General features: G+C 36.2%; 1 protein-coding gene across 3 annotated transcripts in view; it reads right to left on the reverse strand.

Moving 5' to 3' along the window:
- Window positions 1–26,739, reverse strand: part of AGTPBP1 (ATP/GTP binding carboxypeptidase 1) — a 170,193-nt gene that overhangs the window by 49,406 nt on the left and 94,048 nt on the right. For all 3 annotated transcript variants that reach the window (XM_060155351.1, XM_060155350.1, XM_060155352.1), the window contains exons 14-17: window positions 25,867–26,582; window positions 17,058–17,141; window positions 15,869–15,955; window positions 15,635–15,783 (exon numbers count right to left, since the gene is read on the reverse strand). In XM_060155351.1, the coding sequence (XP_060011334.1) occupies window positions 15,635–15,783; window positions 15,869–15,955; window positions 17,058–17,141; window positions 25,867–26,582 (1,036 nt within the window). The remainder of the gene's footprint in view (window positions 1–15,634; window positions 15,784–15,868; window positions 15,956–17,057; window positions 17,142–25,866; window positions 26,583–26,739) is intronic.

Genomic DNA, 26,739 nt, shown 5'->3' on the forward strand with positions numbered 1-26,739 from the left:
ATAAACATACACATACGTATAACTTACTACCAATGAAAATTTCTATATAAACGCTTGTATATACAAATACATATTCCCTAGCTCTGTCCATGGACAGGTCCAATAACAATGTACACACTATGCATACAGATCTTATTTTTAAAATACCATTCTCCAAACCAGGGCTCTTTGAAGAAATGACTGTTGAAAGGCAAGATGAGCCCTGAGCATCCTGTGCCAAAAAGCAAGGACACCTATAAAGGATGATGGGGACATGTCAAAAGAACACAAAATGCAGCATGCAGAGATCCCAATGGCCAAATCCTGGGCAATGTAAACATCAAAATAAATAATGATAGCAACAAATTACAACCCACTGAGTAAAACAGTAAACAATTCTACACTGATACTAACATGTAAAATACTTACTAACTACAGAGAAAAAAGGTAACTTTACAATGGAAAAGTCTGGCAGACACCAACTTAATCAAGTGAATAAATTATTACTATCAGTAATAAAACAAAATCCTGGGTCACCAAAACACAATGTCACTTCTGTGATGTTCCTCCCGAAGATGCCTAACTTAAATCAAATCATGAGGAACATGAGACAACTCCAAACTGAGAACCATTCTACAAAATAAGTGCTATAATTTTCAAAAGTGTCAAGGTCATGAACATTAAAGACTGCAAAACTGTTCCTGACTAAAATAGTCTAAAGAGACTTGACAACTAATTTACAACATGTGGTTTGAGCTGAATCCTTGTGCTATTAAGGTCATTAATGAGAAAATAGGTGAAACTTAAATGGGGGGGCTATAAGGATTAGATGGGATTCATATATCAATGATAATTTCCTGATGTTGATAGCTATCCCATAGTTACATAGAAAAATGCCATGTTTGCACAAAATACACCGAAAGTGTTCTAGGGTGATGGGGCATCACTTTCAAAGCCCAACATGTAGATAAAGGGTATAACTTTTCTGTAAGTTTGAAATTATTTCAAAAAAAATATTTAGAAAACGATGATCATAAACAGAACTACCGTCTTCTTGACATATATTTTGTGCGTGGCATTTTATGTTCCTAATAGGATCTTCATAGTTCATTCATCCATTGCCTCATTTATTTAATAACTATTTACTGAACATCTACTAAATGCCTTACTATAAATAACAGTGGTCAGCAACAGATACTGTCCCTGATCTTGTGGAATATACAAACAATTTGCGGGGAGGGGCACACAGAGAGGAAAGGTATTAACCAGTCCCATACAAAAACAACATAAAACTGTGAAGAGCGCCCTAAAAGGAAAAAATTACAAGCAACATTTATCAAGGGGACTAAGCCAGTCTGGGGAGTCAGGGAAGATTTCTTCAGTCAAGAAATAGCTCAACTTCCAAGTATGGAATTAACTAATGTGAGCAAGGTGGGAATGCTACAGAATTGACTCCAAAATGCTATTTTGTTGCCTGGTTCCACATATGTTCAATTTATATAAGAGAGTGGTTAAAAATCTTCATATATCTGGAAGATATGGGGGAGGAAGGGCAGGGGGAGAAAGAGGGAGCTTGTGACTAAAGCTCTAAGTTACTAAAACGCAAGACTGCCATCTAGTGGTAATTTGAGCAAACCCCTTTCAGGTAAGGGGGGGGCCAATAAGGGGGAGGGAGTGACGGATTACAACAGATATATCAGTAGTATATAGTGATATAAATTCTCATATACAAATTTACAAGTAAGATCATTCATTGTGAGAAAACTAAGAAAACTAATATTTAATAGAATCACCTAAAAATTCTCCAAGAAAAGGGCAACTTGTGAAACAAAAGAAACTATAATTCTGCTCTTTTTTGAGGGACACTGACAAAGAACAAGACCTCTATTGGGCACATCTGCTAGAAGAACCAACATTTAAATACTTCCCCAAGCAGCATGTCCCAATGGGGAAAAATTTTTTTTTTTACAATTTCCTAATTAATATTATTTCCTGACTTCAATCATGCATGGCAATTAAATAAATTCTTCCAGCTGAAGATGCTTCCACTGCAAATATCTTCAGTCATCATTACATCCCTGAAGTGAATTCAATATGAATCTCATGACAATTAACATTAACTACATAGTTGGTTATCATTCCTTAAAATGTTGAATTCTAATTTACTAAAATATTGGTCTCTCCCTTCTTCTAACTCTATTGATGTTCAGACAAACCAAGATTTGCTGTATGTTGCATTACCCTAACAAATCTAATAGTAGAGTTCATTTGAAAATTACATCTACCTAACAACTCTTTCTACAGCTTCTACCAACCTCCTAGTTAAATACTTACAAGTATAGGAAAATAAAAGACTCACAACAGACAATTTCTTGTCAGAATCTGGGAGGAATCTCTACTAAACTTAAGACAGATGGAGCAGGACTGAAAGAAATCCAGTACAGAATATGCCTCACAATCTATTTTTATATATACATATTTTGGTTCCCCATAGCTAAAAGTGTTGTACTACACCTTGTAGGCCCTTAAAGAATAACACATAAAGAAAATAAAGAACAGCAAAAATAGAAAACATTAAAAAAGTATCAATTATAAAAAGAATTTTAAATAGGTTAAAATCACATTTTAAAAGGCAAGGGTCGAACAAAATGCAACCTCTATTTACAAAAACAATCAGCAAAGATGTATCAAACAAATTCAAATCAATATAATATAAAAATACAATTCTGGGGCTTCCCTGGTGGTGCAGTGGTTGAGAGTCCGCCTGCCGATGCAGGAGACACGGGTTCATGCCCTGGTCCGGGAAGATCCCACATGCCGCAGAGCGGCTGGGCCCGTGAGCCATGGCCGCTGAGCCTGCGCTTCCAGAGCCTGTGCTCCGCAACGGGAGAGGCCACAACAGTGAGAGGCCCGCGTACCGCAAAAAAAAAATACAATTCTGGGCAAAAGATACTGAATGGAATGAATGTGACTATTTTATACTGTTAATGGGTATACACAAAAGGAACAGGAAAAGTTATAAATGTCTTTGTGCCAAATGATACAGCATTAAAATTGAAAAAAATATGTATATATTTTAAATACCTCATTTTAAATGAGGTATTGACAGAAACATAATAGAGGTGAAAGACTGTTGGGTTTTCTTAAGCCTTGGGCAAGTAGACAAGATAAAAAATAAAAAGGATACAGAAAACCGAATAAACAAATTTATAACAATAAACTTAACAATGTATGTTAAATTATGTTGCCAACAAAGAATACATATTTTCCAAGAACCTGTGAACACTAAAACTGATCAGATATTAAGCCATAAAAATTATTTCAAATCATAAATTTCACATCTATGAACAAAACTGATTAAAATTTGAATGCAATGAGAAAAATTATAGCCAAAATAATTTAACCAACTAAAAATATAACAAACCCTTTTCTAAATAATTCTTGGGCCAAAAGGGATACCAAAACCAAACACAATTAGAAGCCATCTAGAAAATTACAAGGAGGTCTTAGTATCAAAATCTGGAGGGGAGGGGATACAAAATTAAGTTGTAATCGAGAACAAATCCAAAATCTAAACCCTTGCAGGAGACTTCCCAACATGGCAGAGTAGAAGGACCCTGAGCTCACCTCCTCTCAGGGGCACACCAAAATCACAACTATCTACAGAACCACCTATGAAAAAGACTAGAACCTACCAGAAAAGATCTTCTACAACTAAAGATATAAAGAAGAACCACAACGAGACGGGTAGGAGGGGGAGAGTCATGGTATAGTCAAGACGCATGCCCCTCAGTGGGCAATCCACAAACAGGAGAATACAATTGCAGAGGTTCTCCCCAGGGAGCAAGGGGTCTAAGCCCCACATGAGGCTCCCTAGCCCAGGAGTCCTGTGCCAGGAAACAAGCCTTGAGAATGTTTGGCTTTGAAGGCTAGCAGGGCTTAAATTCAGGGGGGCTGGAGGGCTGTGGGAAACAGACCCTAAAGGACACACACAAAATCTCACACGTACCAGGGCCCAGGGAAAAAGAAGTCATTTGAAAGGAGCCTGGGTCAGACCTAACTGCTGATCTTGAGAAGTCTCCCAGAGAGGAAAGAGGCAACTGGAGCTCACCCTAAGGACACAGACACTGGGGGCTGCCATCTTTGGGTGCTCGTTCTATCAGACACTGGTGCTGGCAAGTATCACCAGTGTGGAATCCTCCCTCTAGCTTATTAGCCCCAGGACCCCAGGACTCAACAGCCTGTAGTCACCAGTTCTGCGACACCTGAGGCCAAGCAACTAACTGGGCCAAGACATACCCCCACCCACCAATAGGCAGGCTGCCTTAAGAACCCCTGAACACGGCTGTGCCCACCAGAGGGCCCAGGACCTGTCCCCACACACCAGTGTACAGGCACTAGATCTGGGACCCCCAGGGCCCTACACGCAGAGATTCCAAGACCCAACTCCACCTACCAGCAGGAAGCTGACGCTGGCCTCAGGACCAGCCTCACATACCACTGGACAGGCACCAGCCTCAGGACCCACTGGGCCCAGCCCCTGCCCAAAAACAAGCCTGCTCCAGCCTCAAGACCAGTCTCACCCACCAGTGGGCACTCACCAGCCCCAGGACAACCTCAGCCCTGAAACCTGCCAGGGCAGGACCCAACCCAACCACTAGCAGGCCAGCACCAGACCTGGGACAGTTGGGCCCTAGTCCCAGCAAGCCAAGACAAGTTTCAGGACACCTCAAACCCTGCAGCCAGCTGTATCAGGAACCAGCCCCACCCTCCAGTGGTCTGACACCAGTTCTGGGATCCCTGGGCACTCTAGCCAGACCCCAGGGCCCAGCTCTGCTTGACAGTAAGGCCAAAATCAGCTCCAAGACCTGGCTTCAGCCACCAGTAAGTGAGCACTGGCCCCAGGATCTCCTGGACCCCAACTCTGTCCACCAGTGAGCCAGCAGTAGCCCTAAGGCCCCCTGGGGTTCCACAGCCAGCCACCTCACAACCCAGCCCTACCAACCAGTGGCTGGCAGCCTCCACACAAGGCAGGGCTTGGCAACCAACCAGACCAGGGGCCAGCCACACCTACCAGTCCACCCACAGTGGTCAGCCCACCACAACAGAAGGACCCAAAAAGCCCATGTAGGAGGCACCACTAGAGCACACAGTTCTAGTGACCAGAGAGAAGTACACAGCTGGGGTGCACAGAACATCTCCTACTAAAAGGTACTTTTCTAAGGTCAGGAAACACAACCAACATACCAGATACATAAAAACAAAAATAGCAACTTAGGCAAAATAAGTTGACAGAGGAACACGTTTCAAACGAAGGAATAAGATAAAACCCTAAAAGAAGAACAAAATGAAGTAAGTATAGGCAATCTACCCAAGAAAGAGTTCAAGGTAATGACCATAAGGATGATGAAAGAACTCAGGAGAAGTAAAGATGCACAGGGCAGGAAATTATAAGTTTTTAACAAAGAGTTGGAAAATATAAAGAACAACCAAACTGAGATGAAGAACACAATAAATGAAACAAAAATTACACATCAATATAAGGAATCAATAGGAGACTAAATGATACACAGGAAAAGGATCAGCAACCTGGAAGACAAGAATAGTGGAAATCACTGATGCTGAACAGAAAAAAGAATAAAAAGAAATAAGGACAGAGACCTCTGGGGCAACATCGAGCATACTAGGATTCACATTATAGGGGTCCAAAAAGGAAGAGACAAAGGAGAAAATAACACATTTGAAGAAATAACAGCTGAAAATTTCCCTAACCTGCAAAAGAATACAGAAAGCACAGAGAGTCCCAAACAGGATTAACCAGAAGAGGACCACACCAAGACACAATGTTATTAAAATGGCAAAAACATTTTAAAAGGAGAGAATATTAAAAGGAGCAAGGAAAAAGCACTAAGTTACATAAAAGGGAACTCCCATAAGTCTATCAGCTGACTTTTCAGCAGAAACTCTGCAGGCCAGAAGGGAGTGGCATGATATATTTAAAATGATGAAAGGGAAAAACCTACAATCAAGAATATTCTACCTGGCAAGGCTCTCATTCTGATTTGATGGAGAGATCAAATGTTTTGCAGACAAGCAAAAGCTAAAAGAGTTCAGCACCAACAAACCAGCTTTACAAGAAACGTTAAAAGGACTTCTCTAAGTGAAAAAGAAAAGGCTACAACTAGGAACATGAAAATTATGAAAGGAAAAAGCTCATCAGTAAAGGCAAACATACAGTAAAGGTAGTAAAACAACATGTACAGAGCTAGTAGGAAGGTTAAAAGACAAAAGCAGTAAAATAAGCTATACCCACAATAGGCAGTTAAGGAATACACAAAACAAACAGATGTAAAATATATATGATATCGAAAATGGTAATTGTGAGGAGAGAAGAGTACAAATACATGGTTGTTACAATGTATTTGAAATTAAGAGATCAACAACCTAAAATAATCATGTATATAAATATAGATTGCTACATATAAACCTCATGGTAACAACAAAACAAAAATCTATAATAGATACAGACACAAAAGAAAAAGGAATCCAAACATAACACTAGAGATAGTCATCAAATCATAGGGGAAGAGAACAAACAAAAAATAAACAAAAAAGACCTACAAAAACAACTCCAAAACAATTAACACAGTGGCAGTAAGTACATAAGTATCAATAATTAAATATAAATAGAATAAATGCTCTAATCAAAAGACAGAGAGCAGCTGAATGGATGCAAAAACAAGACCTGTAATATATGCTGTCTACAAGAGACTCACTTCATATCCAAAGACACAAACAGATTGAAAGTGAGGGGATGGAAAAAGGTATTCCACGCAAATGGAAATCAAAAGAAAGCCAGGGTAGCAATACCTATATGAGACAAAATAGATTTTAAAACAAAGACTGTGACAAGAGACAAAGAAGGATATCATATAATGATCAGGGGATCAATCCAAGAAGAAAATATAACAATTACAAATATATATGCACCCAACATAGGCGCACCTAAACACAAAGAGCAAATATTAACAGACATAAAGGGCGAAATCAACTATAACACAATATTAGTAGTGGATATTAACACCCATTTACATCAATGGACAGATCATCTAGACAGAAAATCAATAAGGTAACACTGCCCTTAAATGACACATTAGAGCAGATGGACTTAATAGATATATATAGAACACTCTGTCCAAAAGCAGCAGATAACACACTCTTTTCAAATGCATATGGAACGTTCTACAGGATAGATCACATGCTAGGCCACAAAACAGGCCTCGGTAAATTTAAGAAAATTGAAATAATATCAAGCATCTTTTTTGACCACAATGCCATGAGACTACAAAAAAAAAACAAAAAACCTGCCAAAAAACACAAACACATGGAGGTTACACAATATGCTCCTAAACAACCAATGGATCACTGAAGAAAACAAAAAACCTGGAGACAAATGAAAACAAAAACACAATAAATCCAAAATCTATACAATGCAACAAAAGCAGTTCTGAGAGGGACTTTTAAAGTGATACAGCTTACCTAAGGAAACAAGAAAACTCTCAAATAAACAACCTAACTTTAAACCAAAAAAAAACAAAAAAACAGAAACCTAACCTTACACCTAAAGGAAAAAGAACAAACAAAACCCAAAGTTAGTAGAAGGAAAGAAATCATAAAGATCAAGAATTAATAAAATAGAGACTAAAAAGAACAACAGAAAACATCAGTGAAACTAAAAGCGGTTCTTTGAAAAAATAAACAAAATTGATAAACTTTTAGCCAGACTCATCGAGAAAAAAAGAGGGCTCAAATCAGTAAAAATCAGAAATAAAAAGGGAGAATTTATAAGCAACACCACAGAAATAAAAAGAATCATAAGAGATATGCCAGTAAAATGTACAAACTAGAAGAAATGGACAAATTCCTAGAAATGTACAACCTCCCAAGATTGAACCAAGAAGGAATAGAAAACATAAACAGAGCAATTACTCATAATGAAAGTGAATCAGTAATTTAAAAACTCCCAAAAAACAAAAGTCCTGGACCAGATAGCTTCACAGATGAATTCCACCAAACATTTAGAGAAGAGCTAACACCTATCCTTCTCAAACTATTCTAAAAAGTTGCTGAGGAAGGAATACTTCTGAAATCATTCTATGAGGCTAGCATCACCCTGACACCAAAATCAGACAAAGAGATCACAAAAAAAGAAAATTACAAGCTAATATCACTGATGAACATAGACTCAATAATCCTAAACAAAATATTAGCAAACTGAATCCAACAATATGTTAAAAGGAGACCGTATACCATTAACAAGTGGGATTTATTGCAGGGATGCAAGGATGGTTCAATATCCACAAATCAATCAATGTGATACACCACATTGACAAATTGAAGAATAAAAACAATATGATCATCTCAAAAGATGCAGAAAAAGCTTTTGACAAATTTCAACATCCACTTATGATAAAATCTCTACAGGAAGTGGGTACAGAGGGAACATATCTCAACATAATAAAGGCCATATATTATTAGCCCACAGCTAACATCATACGCAATGATGAAAAGCTGAAAGCATTTCCTCTAAGATCAGAAACAAGACAAGGATGCCCACTCTCCTTACTTTTATTCAATATAATATTAGAAGTCCTAGCCACAGCTTTCAGATAACAAAGAGTAATAAAAGGAATCCAAATTGGAAAACAGAAAGTAAAACTGTCATTGTTTGCAAATGACATGACATTATATATAGAAAATCCTAAAGACGCCACCAAAAAACCACTAGAACTCTTCAATGAATTCAGTAAAGTTGCAGGATTCAAAATTAATATATAGAAGTCTGTTGCATTTCTATACACTAATAACGAACTATCAGAAAGAGAAATTAAGGAAACAATTCCATGTACCAATGCATCAAAAAAGAATAAAATACCTAGGAATAAACCTACCTAAGGAGGTAAAAGACCTGTACTCAAAAAACAAAAGGACACTGATGAAACTGAAGAAGACACAGATGGAGAGACACATCATGTTCATGGATTGGAAGAATCAGTATTGTTAAAATAACCATACTACCCAAGGCAATCTACAGATTTAATGCAATCCCTATCAAAATACCGATGGCATTGTTCACAGAACCAGGACAAATAAATTTAAAATTTGTATGGAAACATAAAAGACCCTGAATAACCAAAACAATCTTGAAAGAGAAGAACAAGCTGGAGGTACCATGCTCCCTGACTTCACACTACACTACAAAGCTTCAGTAATCAAAACAGTATGGTACTGGCACAAACATGGATACACAGATCAATGGAACCGAGAAGGAGCCCCGAAATAAGCATGCACCCCAATGTTCATATTATTACAATAGCCAAGATACGGAAGCAACCTAACTGCCCATGAACAGATGAATGGAAAAAGAAGATGTGGTGTATACACACACACACACACACACACACACACACACACGGAATACTACTCAGCCATAAAAAAGAATAAAATTTGCCATTTACAACAACATGGGTGGACTAGGAGGGTATTATGCTCAGTGAAATAAGCCAGACAGAGAAAGACAAATACTGTATTTTATCATGTTTATGTGGAATATAAAAAATAAAACAAACTAGTGAACATAAAAAGAAACAGAATCACAGATATTGTGAACAAACAAGGTTACCAGTGGGGAGAGGGGAGGTGGGAGGGGCAAGATAGGGGCAGGTGATTAAGAGTTACAAAGTACTATGTATAAAACAATTAAGCATCAAGGATATTGTACAACACAGGGAATAGAGCCAATATTTTTAATAACTACAAATGGATTATAATTTATAAAAATTTTGAATCACTAAGCTGTACACCTAAAATTAATATTGTAAATCAACTATACCTCAATTAAAAAAATACCCTAAATGCTTGATCATCAAACAAAAATAAACTTAAATAAATTTAAGCAAATAAACTAGAAGTTAGAAAGAGAAAAAATATCAACCTGCAGGGAGGACAAGGGAGAAATTAATAAATTAAAAAAAAAAAACTTTTAAAGGAAATAATGAATAAAACTAAGAGCCAGGTTTTAAAAATAGTAAAATAAAACAAATTACGTTTTACGCACACACACACAAAAGGAAAGCAAACGAGGGGACATGCAAGTACACATACTACAGATATCGCATATAACTCTCTGCTAGTGAATTCTGAAAATCTAAATGTCACCTGTGTAAGAAAAAATAAATAATCAAGACTGCCTCAGTAAAAAATAGAAAACTAGACTATATGGAGTCATATAAAACTGAAGAAGTTATCCAGATGCTCCCTCTCCCCCCAAAAAGGGGCACAGAATCAGACTACTTTACAGGTGCATTATTTCCAAGTTTCATGAAAAGATATAAATGCTATTTAAACTGCTCCAGAACACTGGGTAGGGAAATAAAAGCTGTTCATTTAAGTGTTCAATGTTAGCATTAGCCTGCTTCCAAAACTATAAAAAGATAGTCCTCCAGTCAGAAAATTGTCTTGTCTAACTTATGACCAATGATGTAAAATCCTTTAAACAAAATACTAACAAATGCAAAATATTTGTATTAAAGATTAACTCACAGGGCAAAACAGACTAATTTCTGAAACTCAAGGACGGTTTACTATTAGAAACATTATTAAATAATTATAACACAGCACATTAACAGCTCACAGCATTATATGGTCACACTGATAAATGCAAAAAGTGAAATAAAATATTTCTAATTTTAAAAATTTGGTAAAAATAGCCTTTCTTTAGTATAAGAAAGAATATGTATCCCAAAACAAGCTGACATACATAATATAAATACTAGCAGGATTTCCCTGGCGGTCCAGCAGGTTAAGACTTCACGCTCCCAATGCAGGAGGCGCGGGTGCGATCCCTGGTCGGGGAACTAAGATCCCGCATGCCACGGGGCACCTCCACAAAAAAAAAAAATACACACACACACACACACACACACACACACACACAAACAGCACTCACATTAAATTCAAAATCAAACAAGGATGCCCAAAGTCTCCTTTTAGTTTAAACAATCTCAAAGTTCCAGCCAAGCAATGAAACGTATATGATATAACTAGGGATAAGGAGAAATTCTAGGGACCTACCAAGAAAATTCAAAATATCAACTGAGAAACTATGAGAACTAATAAGTAACTAAGGAGTCTGATTTTCAAGTAAACATATAAAAATCCTTAGCTTTCTTAATTATAAATAATAACAAGCTTGAAAATAGGGAGAAGTACTCTTTCACAACAGAAAAAAGAAATATATAAAATACTTAAGAATGAAGGTATACTTAAGAAATATATGGAACTTACAAAAAGAAAACTAAGAAATTTAGGTGAGAACATAAAAAACTTGAGTAAACAAATACACCATGTTCGTAAGTGGCAAGATCGAATACAATATAAGAAATCCAATTTCTCCCACATTATAAGTTTAATGCAATGGAAATTTGGGGCACTTGAAAAAATTACTCAGAATGATATTCAGAATAAACTATTCAGGAAAAATAAAGTTAGAAAAAGTTGTTAAACTGTTTCTGAAAAAGACTACAGGATGTTAAACTATATTATAAAGTCAAAATAATTTTAAAAACAAAATGGTTCTAGAACAACAATGATGTTACACAAGACTGAAAGGTCAGAATAATTAAAATCAAGTGGTGCTAGAGCAACACACAGCCCCCAAACAAATGCTGGTATATTGTGAAGGCCACAGCTTGCGAGAGTTGTGGTGTTTCAAACCAAAAGGGATACACAGTATGACTAACAGGTCAGAAAAATTCCACCCAAATTCAGAAAGTCAGAAATTATGAATAAGCAATAGTGTGATACCTTAAACCAGTTTCTAATATGTTTTTTCTAAACTGACCGTTTTCTATAACAATTATAATAGGGCAACAATGCACAATGTCTTCTGAGTGATGTTCCCAATCCTGTTTTTACTAGTGGGTCAGGAATACAGTTGCAAATGAGTTACAAATGTCAACGTCTGACAACTCAATGAATTCATAAACAACAGTTTAAAACTCTTTTGAGAAAGAATTAGTTCAGCTAAAGCTGCTTAACTACAAACGATAGGATTACGTTAGATCCCAATTCACAGAATATATCAAAATAAATCCTGCATGGATGAAGTTAAATATAAACACTAAAATCATACTATCAAATGCACTTCAAAGAAGCTGAACTAATTCAACACTCCCATCAACACTGTAAGGACCCATTTTCCCTAGTCTTCACCAACATAAGTTCATTTCCTTTGAGAAATTCTACTTGGAGGAATTTATGGCAAAGCAATAATCAGAAACATACACACAAAAAAATAATTAAGGATATCTATTGCAACACAGCTCCTAATTTTGAAATGTTGAAAAAGACAAATTCTCGTCAATCTGTTATCATTTAAATAATTATTGTAATGAAAGAATGCTCAACATCATTAATCATTAGAGAAATGCAAATCAAAACTACAATGAGATATCATCTCACACCAGTCAGAATGGCCATCATCAAAAAATCTAGAAACAATAAATGCTGGAGAGGGTGTGGAGAAAAGGGAACACTCTTGCACTGCTGGTGGGAATGTGAATTGGTTCAGCCACTATGGAGAACAGTATGGAGGTTCCTTAAAAAACTACAAATAGAACTACCATATGACCCAGCAATCCCACTACTGGGCATATACCCTGAGAAAACCAAAATTCAAAAAGAGTCATGTACCAAAATGTTCATTGCAGCTCTATTTACAATAGCCCAGAGATGGAAACAACCTAAGTGCCCGTCATCGGATGAATGGATAAAGAAGATGTGGCACATATATACAATGGAATATTACTCAGCCATAAAAAGAAACGAAATTGAGCTATTTGTAATGAGGTGGATAGACCTAGAGTCTGTCATACAGAGTGTAGTAAGTCAGAAAGAAAAAGACAAATACCGTATGCTAACACATATATATGGAATTTAAGAAAAAAAATGTCATGAAGAACCTAGGGGTAAAGCAGGAATAAAGACGCAGACCTCCTAGAGAACGGACTTGAGGTTATGGGGAGGGGGGAGGGGGAAGGGTGAGCTGTGACAGGGCGAGAGAGAGTCATGGGCATATACACACTAACAAACGTAGTAAGGTAGATAGCTAGTGGGAAGCAGCCGCATGGCACAGGGATATTGGCTCGGTGCTTTGTGACAGCCTGGAGGGGTGGGATAGGGAGGGTGGGAGGGAGGGAGACGCAACAGGGAAGACATATGGGAACATATGTTTATGTATGACTGATTCGCTTTGTTATAAAGCAGAAGCTAACACACCATTGTAAAGCAATTATACCCCAATAAAGATGTTAAAAAAAAATAAATAAATAAATAAATTATTGTACATTACTCAACAGAATACTATACAAACATTAGTAATGATGTTGCTGAAAATATGTAATGGCACAGGGAAATGTTTTTACAATATGTTGTGTAGTTTAAAAATATAGTTTACAAATGAGTTTTCATATTGTGATCCCAAATCTATAAAAGGGTAAAATTTAATTTTAAAATTATGTGAATGTGAATAAGTTTAAGGATGGCTAACAAAATGCTAAACAGCGGGTTTTTTTCTTCTCTTTCCTTCTTAGAGATTCTTCTCTAAAGTGTATTTCCTTTACCAAATTCCCTAATTTGGACAGTGGATCCCATAAGATCCACTGTTCCTAATCAGAAAAAAAAAAAAAAAAAACACATTTACAGCTGGCAAAGAAATTCCACTTCTGTGAATGTGTAACTAAATTATTATACACACAAATATTTAGTACAATGTTTATCTCAGTAGTATTTAAAATAGAAAATAATTAGAAACAACTTAAATTGTAATAGGTCCACTATACATTGTAATCATTTCATGATATAAGTCAAACCATAATGCTGTACACTTTAAAGTTATACAGTGCTGTAGGGTCGGTTATATCTCAATAAAACTGGAAGGAAAATAAAACAAGTCCAACAAAAGAATGTTTGGATAAATGAGTTACAGAACTTCCATAGGATGTCCATTAAACTCTGCTTCAGATGGATATTTAATAACCAGAAAAATACTGACAATATAAATATAATGGTTGGTTAAAATACACACTATGAAACTGCATAGGTTGTGAGCATTATTTTTTTAAATAAATACATAACTATATGTATGGAAAAATCACATGCTGCATTATTTTAAAAGCTGGAAAGAAACAACAAACATTAAAATAAGTTTCTTGGGCTTCCCTGGTGGCACAGTGGTTAAGAATCCGCCTGCCAGTGCAGGGGACATGGGTTCCAGCCCTGATCCAGGAAGATCCCACATGCCGCAGAGCAACTAAGCCTGTGTGTCACAACTACTGAGCCTGCACTCTAGAGCCCACACAATAAGAAGCCCGTGCACCACAACGAAGAGTAGCCCCTGCTCACTGCAACAAGACCCAATGCAGCCATAAATAAATAAATAAATAAATAAAATTTATAAAAAATAAACAAATAAAATCAGTTTCTCTGGATGATGTACTGTTGATGGTTTTAATTTTCTTAACAACACTGTGTTTTCCAAATTCTCCACAAAGTGGGTTTGGAAAGGATGATATACATACAAAAATACCCAAAGGGCTGGAGAAACTTAAAAACTAAAGCAGCCATCTGTCTCACTGTTTTGATTTAGTTTTACAGAATTTTATTCATTTTAAATTTAAAATGACACTAAAGGAAAAAATTATCACACAGAAGTATAGTTTTATTTTAATAGAGAAGCAGCGCTCCAAAATGTGTGCTTTTAAGTGTAAAAATTATAATATTTTAATGAAGCTTAAAGTAGTAAGTACTATTTTATAAAAGTGAATAAATAAATACAGTTAGCAAAAATGCCATCTACCTATAGCACTGGTATTTGAAACCCTGGCTTTGGTATTCTAGTACAGCTATGTAAGATGTAACCATGAGAGGAAATCTGGTGAAGAGAACATGGAACCTTTCTGCAACTTCTATAATACTTTAACTTTTTAGGAATCTATTCAAAATAAACAGTTAAAAAGAGACTGCTTTATGTAATTCTCTTCTGGATGAACAGACTTTATTAAAAACTTGATTTTAAGCAGCATACATAATAAATCTTTATAGCTGTATTCAAGTTGGATGAAATCAACCTCACTTATTACATTTGTTTGTTCGTTTTGTTTTGCTTTGTTTTTTGCGGTACGCGGACCTCTCACTGCTGTGGCCACTCCTGTTGCAGAGCACAGGCTCCGGACGCGCAGGCTCAGCGGCCATGGCTCACAGGCCCAGCCACTCCGCGGCATGTGGGATCTTCCCAGACTGGGGCACGAACCCGTGTCCCCTGCATCAGCAGGCGGACTCTCAACCACTGTGCCACCAGGGGAGCCCCACTTATGACATTTTAAAGGGCTTGCTTTTATAAGGGTAACTCTTTTCACCAACAAAGCAAAGCTTAGTTTATGTCAAATCTTGCATAAATATCTGAATTTTGAAAACTAGAAAAAACAAAAGAACACTGAAACTTTTAAAAAACATTAGTAATTTTTTAAAAACTTCTATCCTACAGTTACAATGCCTGCATGCCCTCTAAATTGGGAAAGAAAACTTTCTGTCTTACCATAATTAAATTGACTGTTGGACTTTTCACAGTTAATGATGTTGAACCTATAAGCAATGCTTGGTCGCATTCCACTGACTTCAAAGTAAAACCACTGATGATAATGATTACTATTTATATCTGAGTTCAGAATAAGGTCATATTCATTTCTGAAAACAGAAAATAAACAAATTTGATGAAAATTAGGAAAATAATCTGTGCACATACAAAATGGGAAAATTTTTAATGACTTACTTTCTAATTTGAATTACTTTGCGCAGATTCCCAGATTCAAATTTGGAGTTAAACTTCAAAATATCTCCTTCTTCTGGAGTGGTATAACTAAATGAAATTTTAAAGTAAGAATAATAAAATACGTTGCATTTAAACAACTGAGCAAAAAATAAAACTACACTACAGATTAAAAATACACCATTATTGCTGCTTCACCCTCCTCATTATTTTTAAACCAAAGAACAAAACCAACACAAGCAAAATACAAACTTTGGCTAATATTTATAGACAAAAAAATTATAATTACGAGTAGAGATTTGTTCCCACATTTATAGTCAGTGTTAATCACAAAAATTTTAGAAATAACTAAGAAGTTATGAATAAGGTAGATTTGTTTTTCATTTTTGAGAATATTATTTCAAACTCAGTCATTAGCTCTGACATAACTTTACCCTAACTCTCTAACAAAAATCTTTTTAAAATGTTTTATTTCTTCCAAATGAGACTACTGAAATATGAAACTTCCCCAAAATATTAGAATGTTGAGGGAGAGGGAAAACCCACGTGCAGGCTGATTAAGTTTCTTATTTGATAAATAGTAGTCACCTTCATCATTTTTCATTTTCACTTATTTACTTATATTTAAACCATAAAATACAATGGTACCAGTGATAATCCTAAATTGGAAGTGATGTTAAAACATCAAGAATCACAAACAAATGGCTTCAAAGCTCAGGCAAGTAACTTAAAGGACTGAAGCAGATGGTAAGCAGTAAGAGACAAAAGAGAGAACTGGGGACTGTGGATAGGTAGGAAGCATATGTTCCTTCTAAAGGGGATGGTAATTTGTTGTCCTAAGGAAATGAAGGCTCAGTATTACAGGACAAAATTGCAGCATTCATGTGGTATCTCCACTCTCTTAAGTGGAGGTAGTTTCAGTTTTTAAAAACAAAGCATCAGTTTGCAACCTTTCCCTTATTAAACCCATTAAAAGCCCACCTAAGATCAAATAAAAGCTTGCGATATATTCAATTTAAGTAAATAAACATGATTTACATTACCATTACATCTCTGCTAGAAGATCAAAACGTAGTGAGGGTTAACTAGGTGGAAGTTAACTATATTTTTTTGTCTTTTAAAAGAACACTGAAATTTTACAGTAGGAATAAAACCAATAAAAGTAAAACAAACAAACAAAAAGCATACTTACTTTGGGTTATCTAAGTCATATACCACTCGATCTATTATATCACTCTGATGTATTAGTCTCTCAATATCTTGGGCAATTTTTGTCCTGAAATCATAAAAAAGAAGTTTGACCAAAATTCATTATTATCTCCCAAGTAAGTTTTGGATTAAAAAGTATAAAATGATAAAAATATTTCTTAAAATAAAAATGATCACTCCTCTACATATTTTGTGTACAAAAAAAGAATTCATAACAAGACAAAAAACAGTATGTTAAAAGTCTGAGTTACAGAAAATAACTAGCTACAAGGCCAATAGTTTTCGAAAAAAAAATCTTGAATGTCTATTATGCTTTTCTACATAGAAATTCTTAATCTAGCAGTTACGCAGTTAAGCATAATTTATTAATTTTTATTTTACAAAAAATAACTCATCATTCACAAAGCAGTATATCAAGAAATAAACCCAGTACCAAAGGATTGTGATATAAATCCTTGATTTAGAGTCAATGTTGTAACTTTCAAAAGTCAAATTCTTTCTAAAGAAACAAACTTTTAAAAAGCTATTAATTATAATAATAACAAATCCAAAATTTATATCAACCAGATCCCCAACAATGAAAGAGATGGCACTTACGTACACACCATACCAAAAAATACAAGTGTTCAAGTATGGTGAATGACTAAATACATCCATTTGTCAAAATAATTTATTAAATCTTAAGGTTGATATCTACCACAAATGTGCAAACAATACATACAAAAGTTTGGGGCTTTACTTAAGGAAAATGGTATTAAAAGGCTGATATAATAGCTCAGTTCTACAGCAATGTCCTGTAATGTAAAACAAGGTAAAAAAGCTCAACACCTACAGGGCCAGCAGGTGATGTACCTGAGGAGACCTGTGGAAAACTGGGGAACGCAGGCTCTGTCTAAAAACAACTGAATGTTGCCAGGTAGGAAACAGAGGTTAAGGATGTCATACCAATTTTCCGAGAAACAGCAGAAACTTGGATCTCTATGTGGGATCTCTCAAATGTTAAATGTTGGCATTCAGTTAAAAAACAAAAACCTCTGCAAGTGAAGCTAAAATCACGAGCAAGTTGAATATGGCCTACAGGCCACTGGTTTTCAACCTCTGACACTGCATTTTAGGAGATATAACTCCCCATTTATATTAAATTTAGATTAGACCTAAAACTAATACCTGAGGGAAATCTTGCCCTGCCCTCAGACCTCATTAATAAAGAGGACAATTAGCCTTTTATTCATACATTTGTGTTAAGCAGCACAGCTTTCATAAAAGATATCAATCCTTTGTTACTTTACCTCAGCTGCCTATTAAAATATATGGCTCTCTAGTCAAAACAAAACAATAAATATTTTCTAGGTACCCTTGGGGACTATAACCTCAAACTTATTGACATTCATCATCAAAGGCTTGGCTCAGAAGAAAATAATTTGTGTAAGGCGGTCTGAAAACTTTGCAGCCCATTTAGTCTAGTAAATACTCAAAAGTTCACATGATATGTGGCCAACACCAAAACTGTACTTTTGTTAGGTTTTAACCAATACAGAACAACATTATGAGAAACAATTTAGTACACCTCATTGCTATATTTACTCAACCATCAGGATATTATGGGATATGTTGTTCATTACATAAGTATTCTCTGAGGACCCGTAGAAGATATTCTTCATGAGTATGGTATAACCACATATATATGATCACTATGTATGAATGCCTAACAGGACAGGCTCATGACGTAGACCAGGCTGACTCTTGGCTCTGTCATTTGCTAGCAGTGTTACCTTGGATAAGTTCCTCAAGAATCCTAAGTTTCAGCATAGTCTTCCATAAAACAGGAGAAATAATAGCAATTTCCTTATAGAGCTGTTATACCATTAAATGACATAATTTATAAGCATATACACACTGCATACAAAGTGCTTTTTACTTATTTCTGTGTCTGGCCCGTAAAAACCACCCAATATAAAAGTTTTCTGCTAGTGTTGCTCCTACTAATACCTCTATTATTTCCATTCCAGAAGTAGTACATGAACCATTCTAAACGTGATATAAAGAAATCCAAGGTTTTGCTTTCCTTATTTTGCTTTTGCCACAATTCCTTCACCTACGTTTTTAATTTTAAATTTCTCAACAGGTAATATATTGACCTGGTACAAAAATCAAATATTACATAAAAGTATAAAATGAAGACTCTCACTTTCAACACAACCCACACTGTTCATTTATCCAGTTAACTACTTTTATTACTTTCCTTCCGCAAGCACCTTGATTATTTTATTTAATAATACATCTTGTAGCTCTATCAGTGTACAGAGATCTTTTTGTTTTTTAATCATTGCAAAGTATTCATTGAATGGATATACCATAATTTATTTAACTAGTCTCTGATCGATGGGCATTTGAGTTGCTTCCAATCTCAAAACAATGCTACAATGAAAAACTTTGAACTTAGATGTGCAAATTACATGTGTATATGTACATATATATCATATATATATGTATATATATATATCATAAATTTTCAGATGTGGGATTAATGTGTCAAAGGAATTTAATTTTGATAGACTCTGTCAGACTGCCCTCCACAAGAGGTATTGTCAATTGAAAATCCCACTATCAATGTATGTGACAGCCTGTTTCTCCACAGCCTCATCAATAGAATATACTGTCAAGCTTCCACATTTTAGCCAATTTTTGATATGTGGGAAATGACATCTCAGTACATTTTAATTTGCATGGTGGGACGGGGGGAGGGAGGTCCACGAGGGAGGGGATATATATGGACATAGAGCTGATTCACTTCGTTGTACAGCAGAAACTAACATAACATTGTAAAGCAATTATACTCCAGTTAAAAAAAAAAAAGTCTCTTACTTTGAAAAATGCTGAACATATTTCTGAGGTTAAGAGTCACCACGTTTCTTTGCCATTTTTTTCATTTTATTTTGCTGAAAGTATTTTTGTAAAATACCTTAAATGCTTTTTTAAAACAAGGTAACGAATTATATTTTATAATAAAATATCTATTCTTATAAAATACAGCTAGGCAATTTTTCTAAAACATACAGAAAAACAATGTGAAGAAAATCAAAATGCTAATTTTATGTAATATGAATACAAGGAAAATACACCAAAAAATGCTAAGCACACTTTAAACTCAGATGCTTCATTTCAATTTTTGATCCAACTTAAACCAAAAATATGGATTTCAAGTAATCATCATTATGTATTTACAATAATTTTTTTAAAAATGTCACTGCATTATCCACATTGAGATATGAATCTTATAATGGATTTTTCCCCTTCCAAATGAGGTGAAGAGATTTTTAATGAAATTTTATTCATTTATTGTACTTTCTTTTAAAAAGATCAGTGATTACATACAAGAAAGATTATCATAAAGTAGAAATTCAAAATGACAAGAAGATATTTTCACTGAATAATTTTAAGGGATCTAATGCTTCCTTTTCTGAAAATGATAAAATAGTAAATCCTCATTAATTCTGACATCAGTCATTTACAATGTTACTGCACTCAGATAGTGACTGAGCTAAAAGTTGACATTTACAAAATGTTTATCATTTGCTCAAAAAATAAGTTTCAGAAGATGAGGCAAATAAGATAAACAAACTAGAATCAATATCCTCAATGTATTTCAGAAAAAAAGGAAGCACTTCTGAGTATTTTAGTAACACCTATTACCTGGCCCATATTTGATATTTTATTACAAATACAGAACCATAAAGCCTTCAGACTACCTAGCTACAGGGGTCAGCAAAGTTTTCCTATATAGGGTCAGACAGTAAATAGTTTAGGTTTTGCAAGGCACATGGTCTCTGTCACTACTATTTAACCTTGCCACTGTGGTGAAAGAACAGCCATAGATGGTACATAAACAAACAGGACTGGCTGTATTCCAATAAAACTTTATTTATGGACACAAATATGAATTTCATATAATTTTAATGTGTTACAAAATATTATTTTTCTTTGGATTTTTTTGAGCCATTTAAATATATAAAAACCATTCTTCGCTGGTGGGCTGAACATAAATAGGCAGTAAGCTGTATTTGACTTGTGGGCCATAGTTTGCTATCCCTGGTCTAGATGAATTATCAAACTTTCTTGACCGTGACCTTCAAGAAATACATTAAAAAAATCACAGCCCTACATACACACACACGCACGCAAACGCACACACACATACACACACACACAGCTGAAACAAAAAGTTTATAAAACAATACCTGGCTGCACTAGGTGTGACACACTGTTATTTTCTCTTTCAATACTGGCTACTAACGGACATCAACCCACAGTTCCAAAATCAGTGATCTGCTTTTAGTTAAGAAAATTGGTATTTGGAGAAATAAAGTTATTTGTTCAAATATACACACACAAAGTCAGTGGGAGAGCCCAGTCTAGAATCTATGTGTTTCGACTTGCTTTTCAGAGTATCCTGACCTGCCAAAACGCCTCACCATGCCACATGGCCTCGGCACTCTCAAGTCCAATTGTCCAAGTATTGCCGCTACAGGCATTTGTTCTTCCAGTCTCAAATTAATGTCACCTGAAGGAACAAATAATTCTGAAGTTTTCTACCCGTTATTCAAAAATGATGGGAGAAAAGAAGCTTTGACACATTGCATCTCTCTGCATCGGGATGACACTGCCCACCACAAATTCCACATAAATACTTGACAAATATTTGCAGAGTACATAAAATAAGGAGAAAAAGAGTAACAACCCTCAAATATGAGAGTATTGCTGCCTAGTATGTACTGATAATTCAGAAACATTTTAAGTATATATTTTTTGCATTAGTTATATCTAAAGCAATTAACATTACTGGGGAAAGTCCTACACATCTAAATAAACAGAATCATAATGTTTGGTTTCACTGACATAGAGTTATATTCCTGCCTCACATCAAATATCTGACACACATGGAAATTTTGACAAATGATATGAAAATGGAAATTATGACAAATAAGATGAAAGGTGTTCTTTGCAACACTCACAGTCACACAAAATATATAATGATGCAGCAAAAGAGACTAGCAAAGGTTAGATTACTTCATAATTTGACTTATTTCTGTTGTAACAAATCAAAAGACAAAAAAATATTTTTATCAAGGTGATGAAAATCAGTGGGGTAAGAAATCTTTGAAAATTCCAGGATAAAAAGATCATCTAACCCTCCAAGGTGTTTTAGGGTCCTACTTTTCTCATTGTAAATTTTTCAGAGTGGATGCAGGAAACCAGGTTGTAAATCATTAGGTGTTCTGTGTTTTCATTTCCTTGAGCTTAATCTCCTATGCACTTTAACTTGCACCAACTCACCCAACTTTAAAACACATATCCCAACTCTGAGTGACCTTTTTTAATCATTTATCATGCTGTTTAGTTTCAAAATTATATTTTAAAGCTTTGGTTTGAATAACATATCAAACTCCGTGGTACATTACCCTGTGTAGAGAGGCAATAGAAAAAGTCAATTACTTCAGGAAAAAAATCGAAGGTGGCCTAATATACTCAAGAGGTCGAACTTCTAATCCGTTGATTAGATGAGTAAAGCAATTGCAATGTCTGTGTTTCAGGAATGAGGTGAAAGAATTCACCATAAATGTGAAGAAAGAGAGGAGGATTGAGAAGAGCCACAGTAATTCCAGTCGGTATAAACTTCTCCTCTACCAGGAAAGGCACAGTCCTGGGGAGACAGCAAGTAGACTATGGGACTGTGGGTGGAATAATCCTCTCTTAAAGACCCAGCCAGGCAATGACAAAGCCCAACACTAGAAAAAGCTGCTCAAAGAGGACAGAGGCCACCAGAGTTGAGGGTGTAGCTCCCCACCTGCAGCACAGACATTTTGAAAACCCACAGAGTAGGTATAACAACTATTCGTGGCCATGATACATTTATTTGCAGTACAGCTACACTTAATTAAAACAAGTTTCTTTACTTATCAACATCAATAAATGTATCAACTGAAAAGGTGACCTAATGTTAATCAGAGGCTCTGCTTAGCAGGAATTTATGTCTTTTATTAGCACAAATGGGTAAAATACTTAAATAAGAGTCTTGACTGAGAAAAGCTTTCATAACAAAGTCCATGACGGGAAATAAGAAGGATCCTTGGTAGTTAAATTAAGGCTGAGAATCAGAGACCTATATAATAGTTATAGCCCAATTCCACAATCTTCCTTCCCTCTAATCTTACTTCAGATATTATAGGCTAATAAGGAAAACTAAAACTTTCAGACTGAGGCAATTTAATGAGGAAACTTGCTCTCAGCATTTAAAGAACACATAAAGTTCAGGAAGTGCTTTCTGTAGCCAAGATGACATCTTTGACTTCCAGGAGATAGAGAGGCTAAGCGGTGATGCTGAAAAGGAGAAAAATCTAGCTGCTGACTGATTCTGACTCATGCCAGGCATGTCAGTTCAGGTCCTTTGAAAAGCAAATTCCAGACACAATCACAATCTCTTGCAGCCAACTGTGCAAGAGATCTATTAGGGGAAACACGTGTGAAAAACAAAGGGGAGAGGGAGCAGCAGTTAGGCGTGACAGGCCTTCAGGTCTGTCCAAAAAGCAGATTTTACCTCTGGGAAGAGAGAGAACACTGAGTAGGAGAGCCTTACACTACAGTGCAGCTCTGCAAAAGTCTCGGCCATGCCAACAAGAAGCCACAGAGCAAAGACTGCCTATGATCAGATCCCCGCATTGGTAAGGAATGGCTCAGCTCTAGTACCATCATCATGGTCAGCCAATGGCTGAAGCAATGCAGAGAGGACATGGTCTCAGCAATAATGCTGCAAGGGATCTCCAAAATACAGTGGCTGAAGGCTGGGGGCAACTAAAAGCCTCACAGCAGGTTCTCTCAGGAAGGGAGAGATGAGAAACTCATTGCCACGGCTGCCACAGCCCACCCTTGTGCTGCATGGATCCACTTCTCCATCCATCTTTGGAGAGCAGCTGCTCCACAGTTCCTGTGTGCCTCTACTAAGGAGACACTTAGAAGAAAAACATGAGCAGGACAAACGCTGTCCCCATCCATCACTGCAATTATTCTCAGGGCTGCAACTCATCTCCATCCTCCGATATCTATCAAAATTCCCCTCTGCCTCACCTATCACACCTCTGCAGGTCTTGGTAGCTGATGTGATTAAGTGACCCAAACATTCCTTAGGTGTCTGAGACCCTGGCAATCATATCATCCTCATTCCAGGGTGGCCGTCATGTGTCCACTCACACTTAAAGTTAGTGGATCACTTGAGTGCCACCCATAGTCAACCTGCTGCCATTGTGTAGAAGCAATCCTACCTCCTTTAGCTGATCTGGGTCCTGTCTGCTGGTCCTAGACACAAGAGACTAAAGTAAATCACTGGCAACCACAGCTTGCAGTCAAACTGTACCCTTGCTATGTCCCCTGTGGAAAGACTACACCCACTTTGGGGCTAGGACTACTAACGCTGCAGAGCTCAGAGGTGCAGGGACACACGCCTGCACAAAGTTCCCCAGCGGGACACTGTGAGCTACAGTAAGTAGGACTGTTTCTGTTTCCACCTCCTGCTTCCCAGACCCATTAGTCTTTCTACTGGAGATACAGAACCAAATGGAAGTTTCTAACTTAGTGCCTATACTGCATCCTGTAAGACTGCAGCCCATCCTTGCAGAGTATTTCCTCTGAGTTGGAGCTTCATCTGTGCCTTCTGAAGGCCACTCCAGCACTCCAAGAGGCCCGTGGCCTCTGGATGATGCAGTCTGTAATACAACCGGTGGATGACAAGGCAAAGGCCCACCCTCCCACCCACCCCCCCGCCCCACATCCCAGCAAAGTCAGTCACTTGTTCTGATGCTATGTTGTATGTGATTCCATACCTACGGATCAAGGAGTCAGCTGGTAGCATTAAACATATACTAAGTTGCCAAGTAAAAATGATTAATTATATACTAAATATAAAAAATAAATAAGACACAGGTGTTGCCTTAAAGGAGCTCATAGTCTAAAGAGGATCAACTATGCACAGTAATGTCTTCCTTCATCATCACATACCATACCCATAGCAAGAACATATAAATGTTCTTAAGTACTGGTAAGCCACCGTCACAAACCCTTAATCATAATCTCTGAAAATAGTCAAGTTGCACCAAAAATGTATTTACGTGCCCAATATTCACTAGTTGACAACAGTTAATACTAACCATAATTTTTAAAATTAATTGGCAATATTTAATAAGTTCGGTCCTATGAATCCCAAATTTTTATATTGTATATTTCCAATTCCAAATTTTACAACAAAATAATGCTGCCCATATTGGTATTTTTAGATTAGATACCTAAATCAAGTTCAAATAATAATCAAATTACTAAATTAATATATAACTAATATAATATTTTTTTCAAAGATTACTAAACAATCTTCTTATATTTTCAGAATCATTCTAAATAGAAAATTTCTAAATTGTACAATGGTCAGGTTTATTATGCTGGCTTCATTTGAATAGGTAATGAACTTAGAAAATAAAGTAAACCCATACAATTTCAAAACAACTCAAAATTTCCAAAGCAGGATAAAAAATGACACTAACTTTATTTTTTTTCTTTTGCTAGGCAAGAAGTAGATTTATTACTACAGGTTGCTTGTGAGGGATACAAGCGGGAGGTGAGGGGGCTCTGCCGACACTAACTTTAATTAAGAATAATTTTCTTCCTAAATACCCAAAGCAGTTTTTTTCAGCATGCTCCATATTTTGACAATGATCTTGTTTATGAGGAAGAGGAAATCTACAACTCACCTTTGTACACCATAAGGCCTTTCCAAAATAGGCTCTTTGAATGGAGGAGGAACGTGACCAAAATAATCAGGATAAGCCACCTCTGAATAATCTGGGACAGACTTTGTACTTTTCACAATCTCAATATAAAGATCTGAGTCGTGGAGTGTTGGTCCATCAGGAACTTCAACTAATGCTTGTTCCACTGATGCAGTAGACTCAGTGTCTTCATCATCCTCAGTTTCGACTCCAGTACAGCAAAGCTTGCCTAGCTGAACAGTTCTTCCCTCAAACAGAACATTCCCACAAGTAGCCACGTGTGAACATGCATTAGCGCATGTAAGGGCAGTGACAGGGAGACCGTAGTCCTTCTTCATTCCTGCAGTAAAACCCGGGGCTGTTCGAGAAGGAATATTCTGCAATGTAATTCGGTCCAAGGCCTTCACAATATCATTGTTTAAGCCATGGCCCGATGAAATAGTTCTATTTTGATCACCTAGCTGCTGTTGTAATGTTCTGTCATTATCTTTAATGTCTTCTTTTGCCAGATCCGCACAGGCTGGTTTCTTATTATCTTCATCTCCTTTAGGAGACACAGTCGCCTTCATTACAATTCCTTTTCTTAAATTGCTGGAATTCCCAGACGCTTCCTCTCCTGCCGTGGGAACAACAATAGGGCCACGCACTTTTCCCTCAAATACAAAAGCTTTTGGTTCTCTGGAGATTAAATCATAGTCCTTTGAAAATAAAAAATAAGTTTAATCTTTTATATGTGAATATTTATACATATTAACAAAACTAAGATCATATTCATTTTATATGCTGATTCAGAAACCTAACATTTGAAAATTTTAAAGATGGATAAAACAGGGTATATTTTAATTTTGCTAATAA

Source organism: Lagenorhynchus albirostris, chromosome 7, assembly GCF_949774975.1.
Source record: "Lagenorhynchus albirostris chromosome 7, mLagAlb1.1, whole genome shotgun sequence".
Classification (NCBI taxonomy): domain Eukaryota; kingdom Metazoa; phylum Chordata; class Mammalia; order Artiodactyla; family Delphinidae; genus Lagenorhynchus; species Lagenorhynchus albirostris.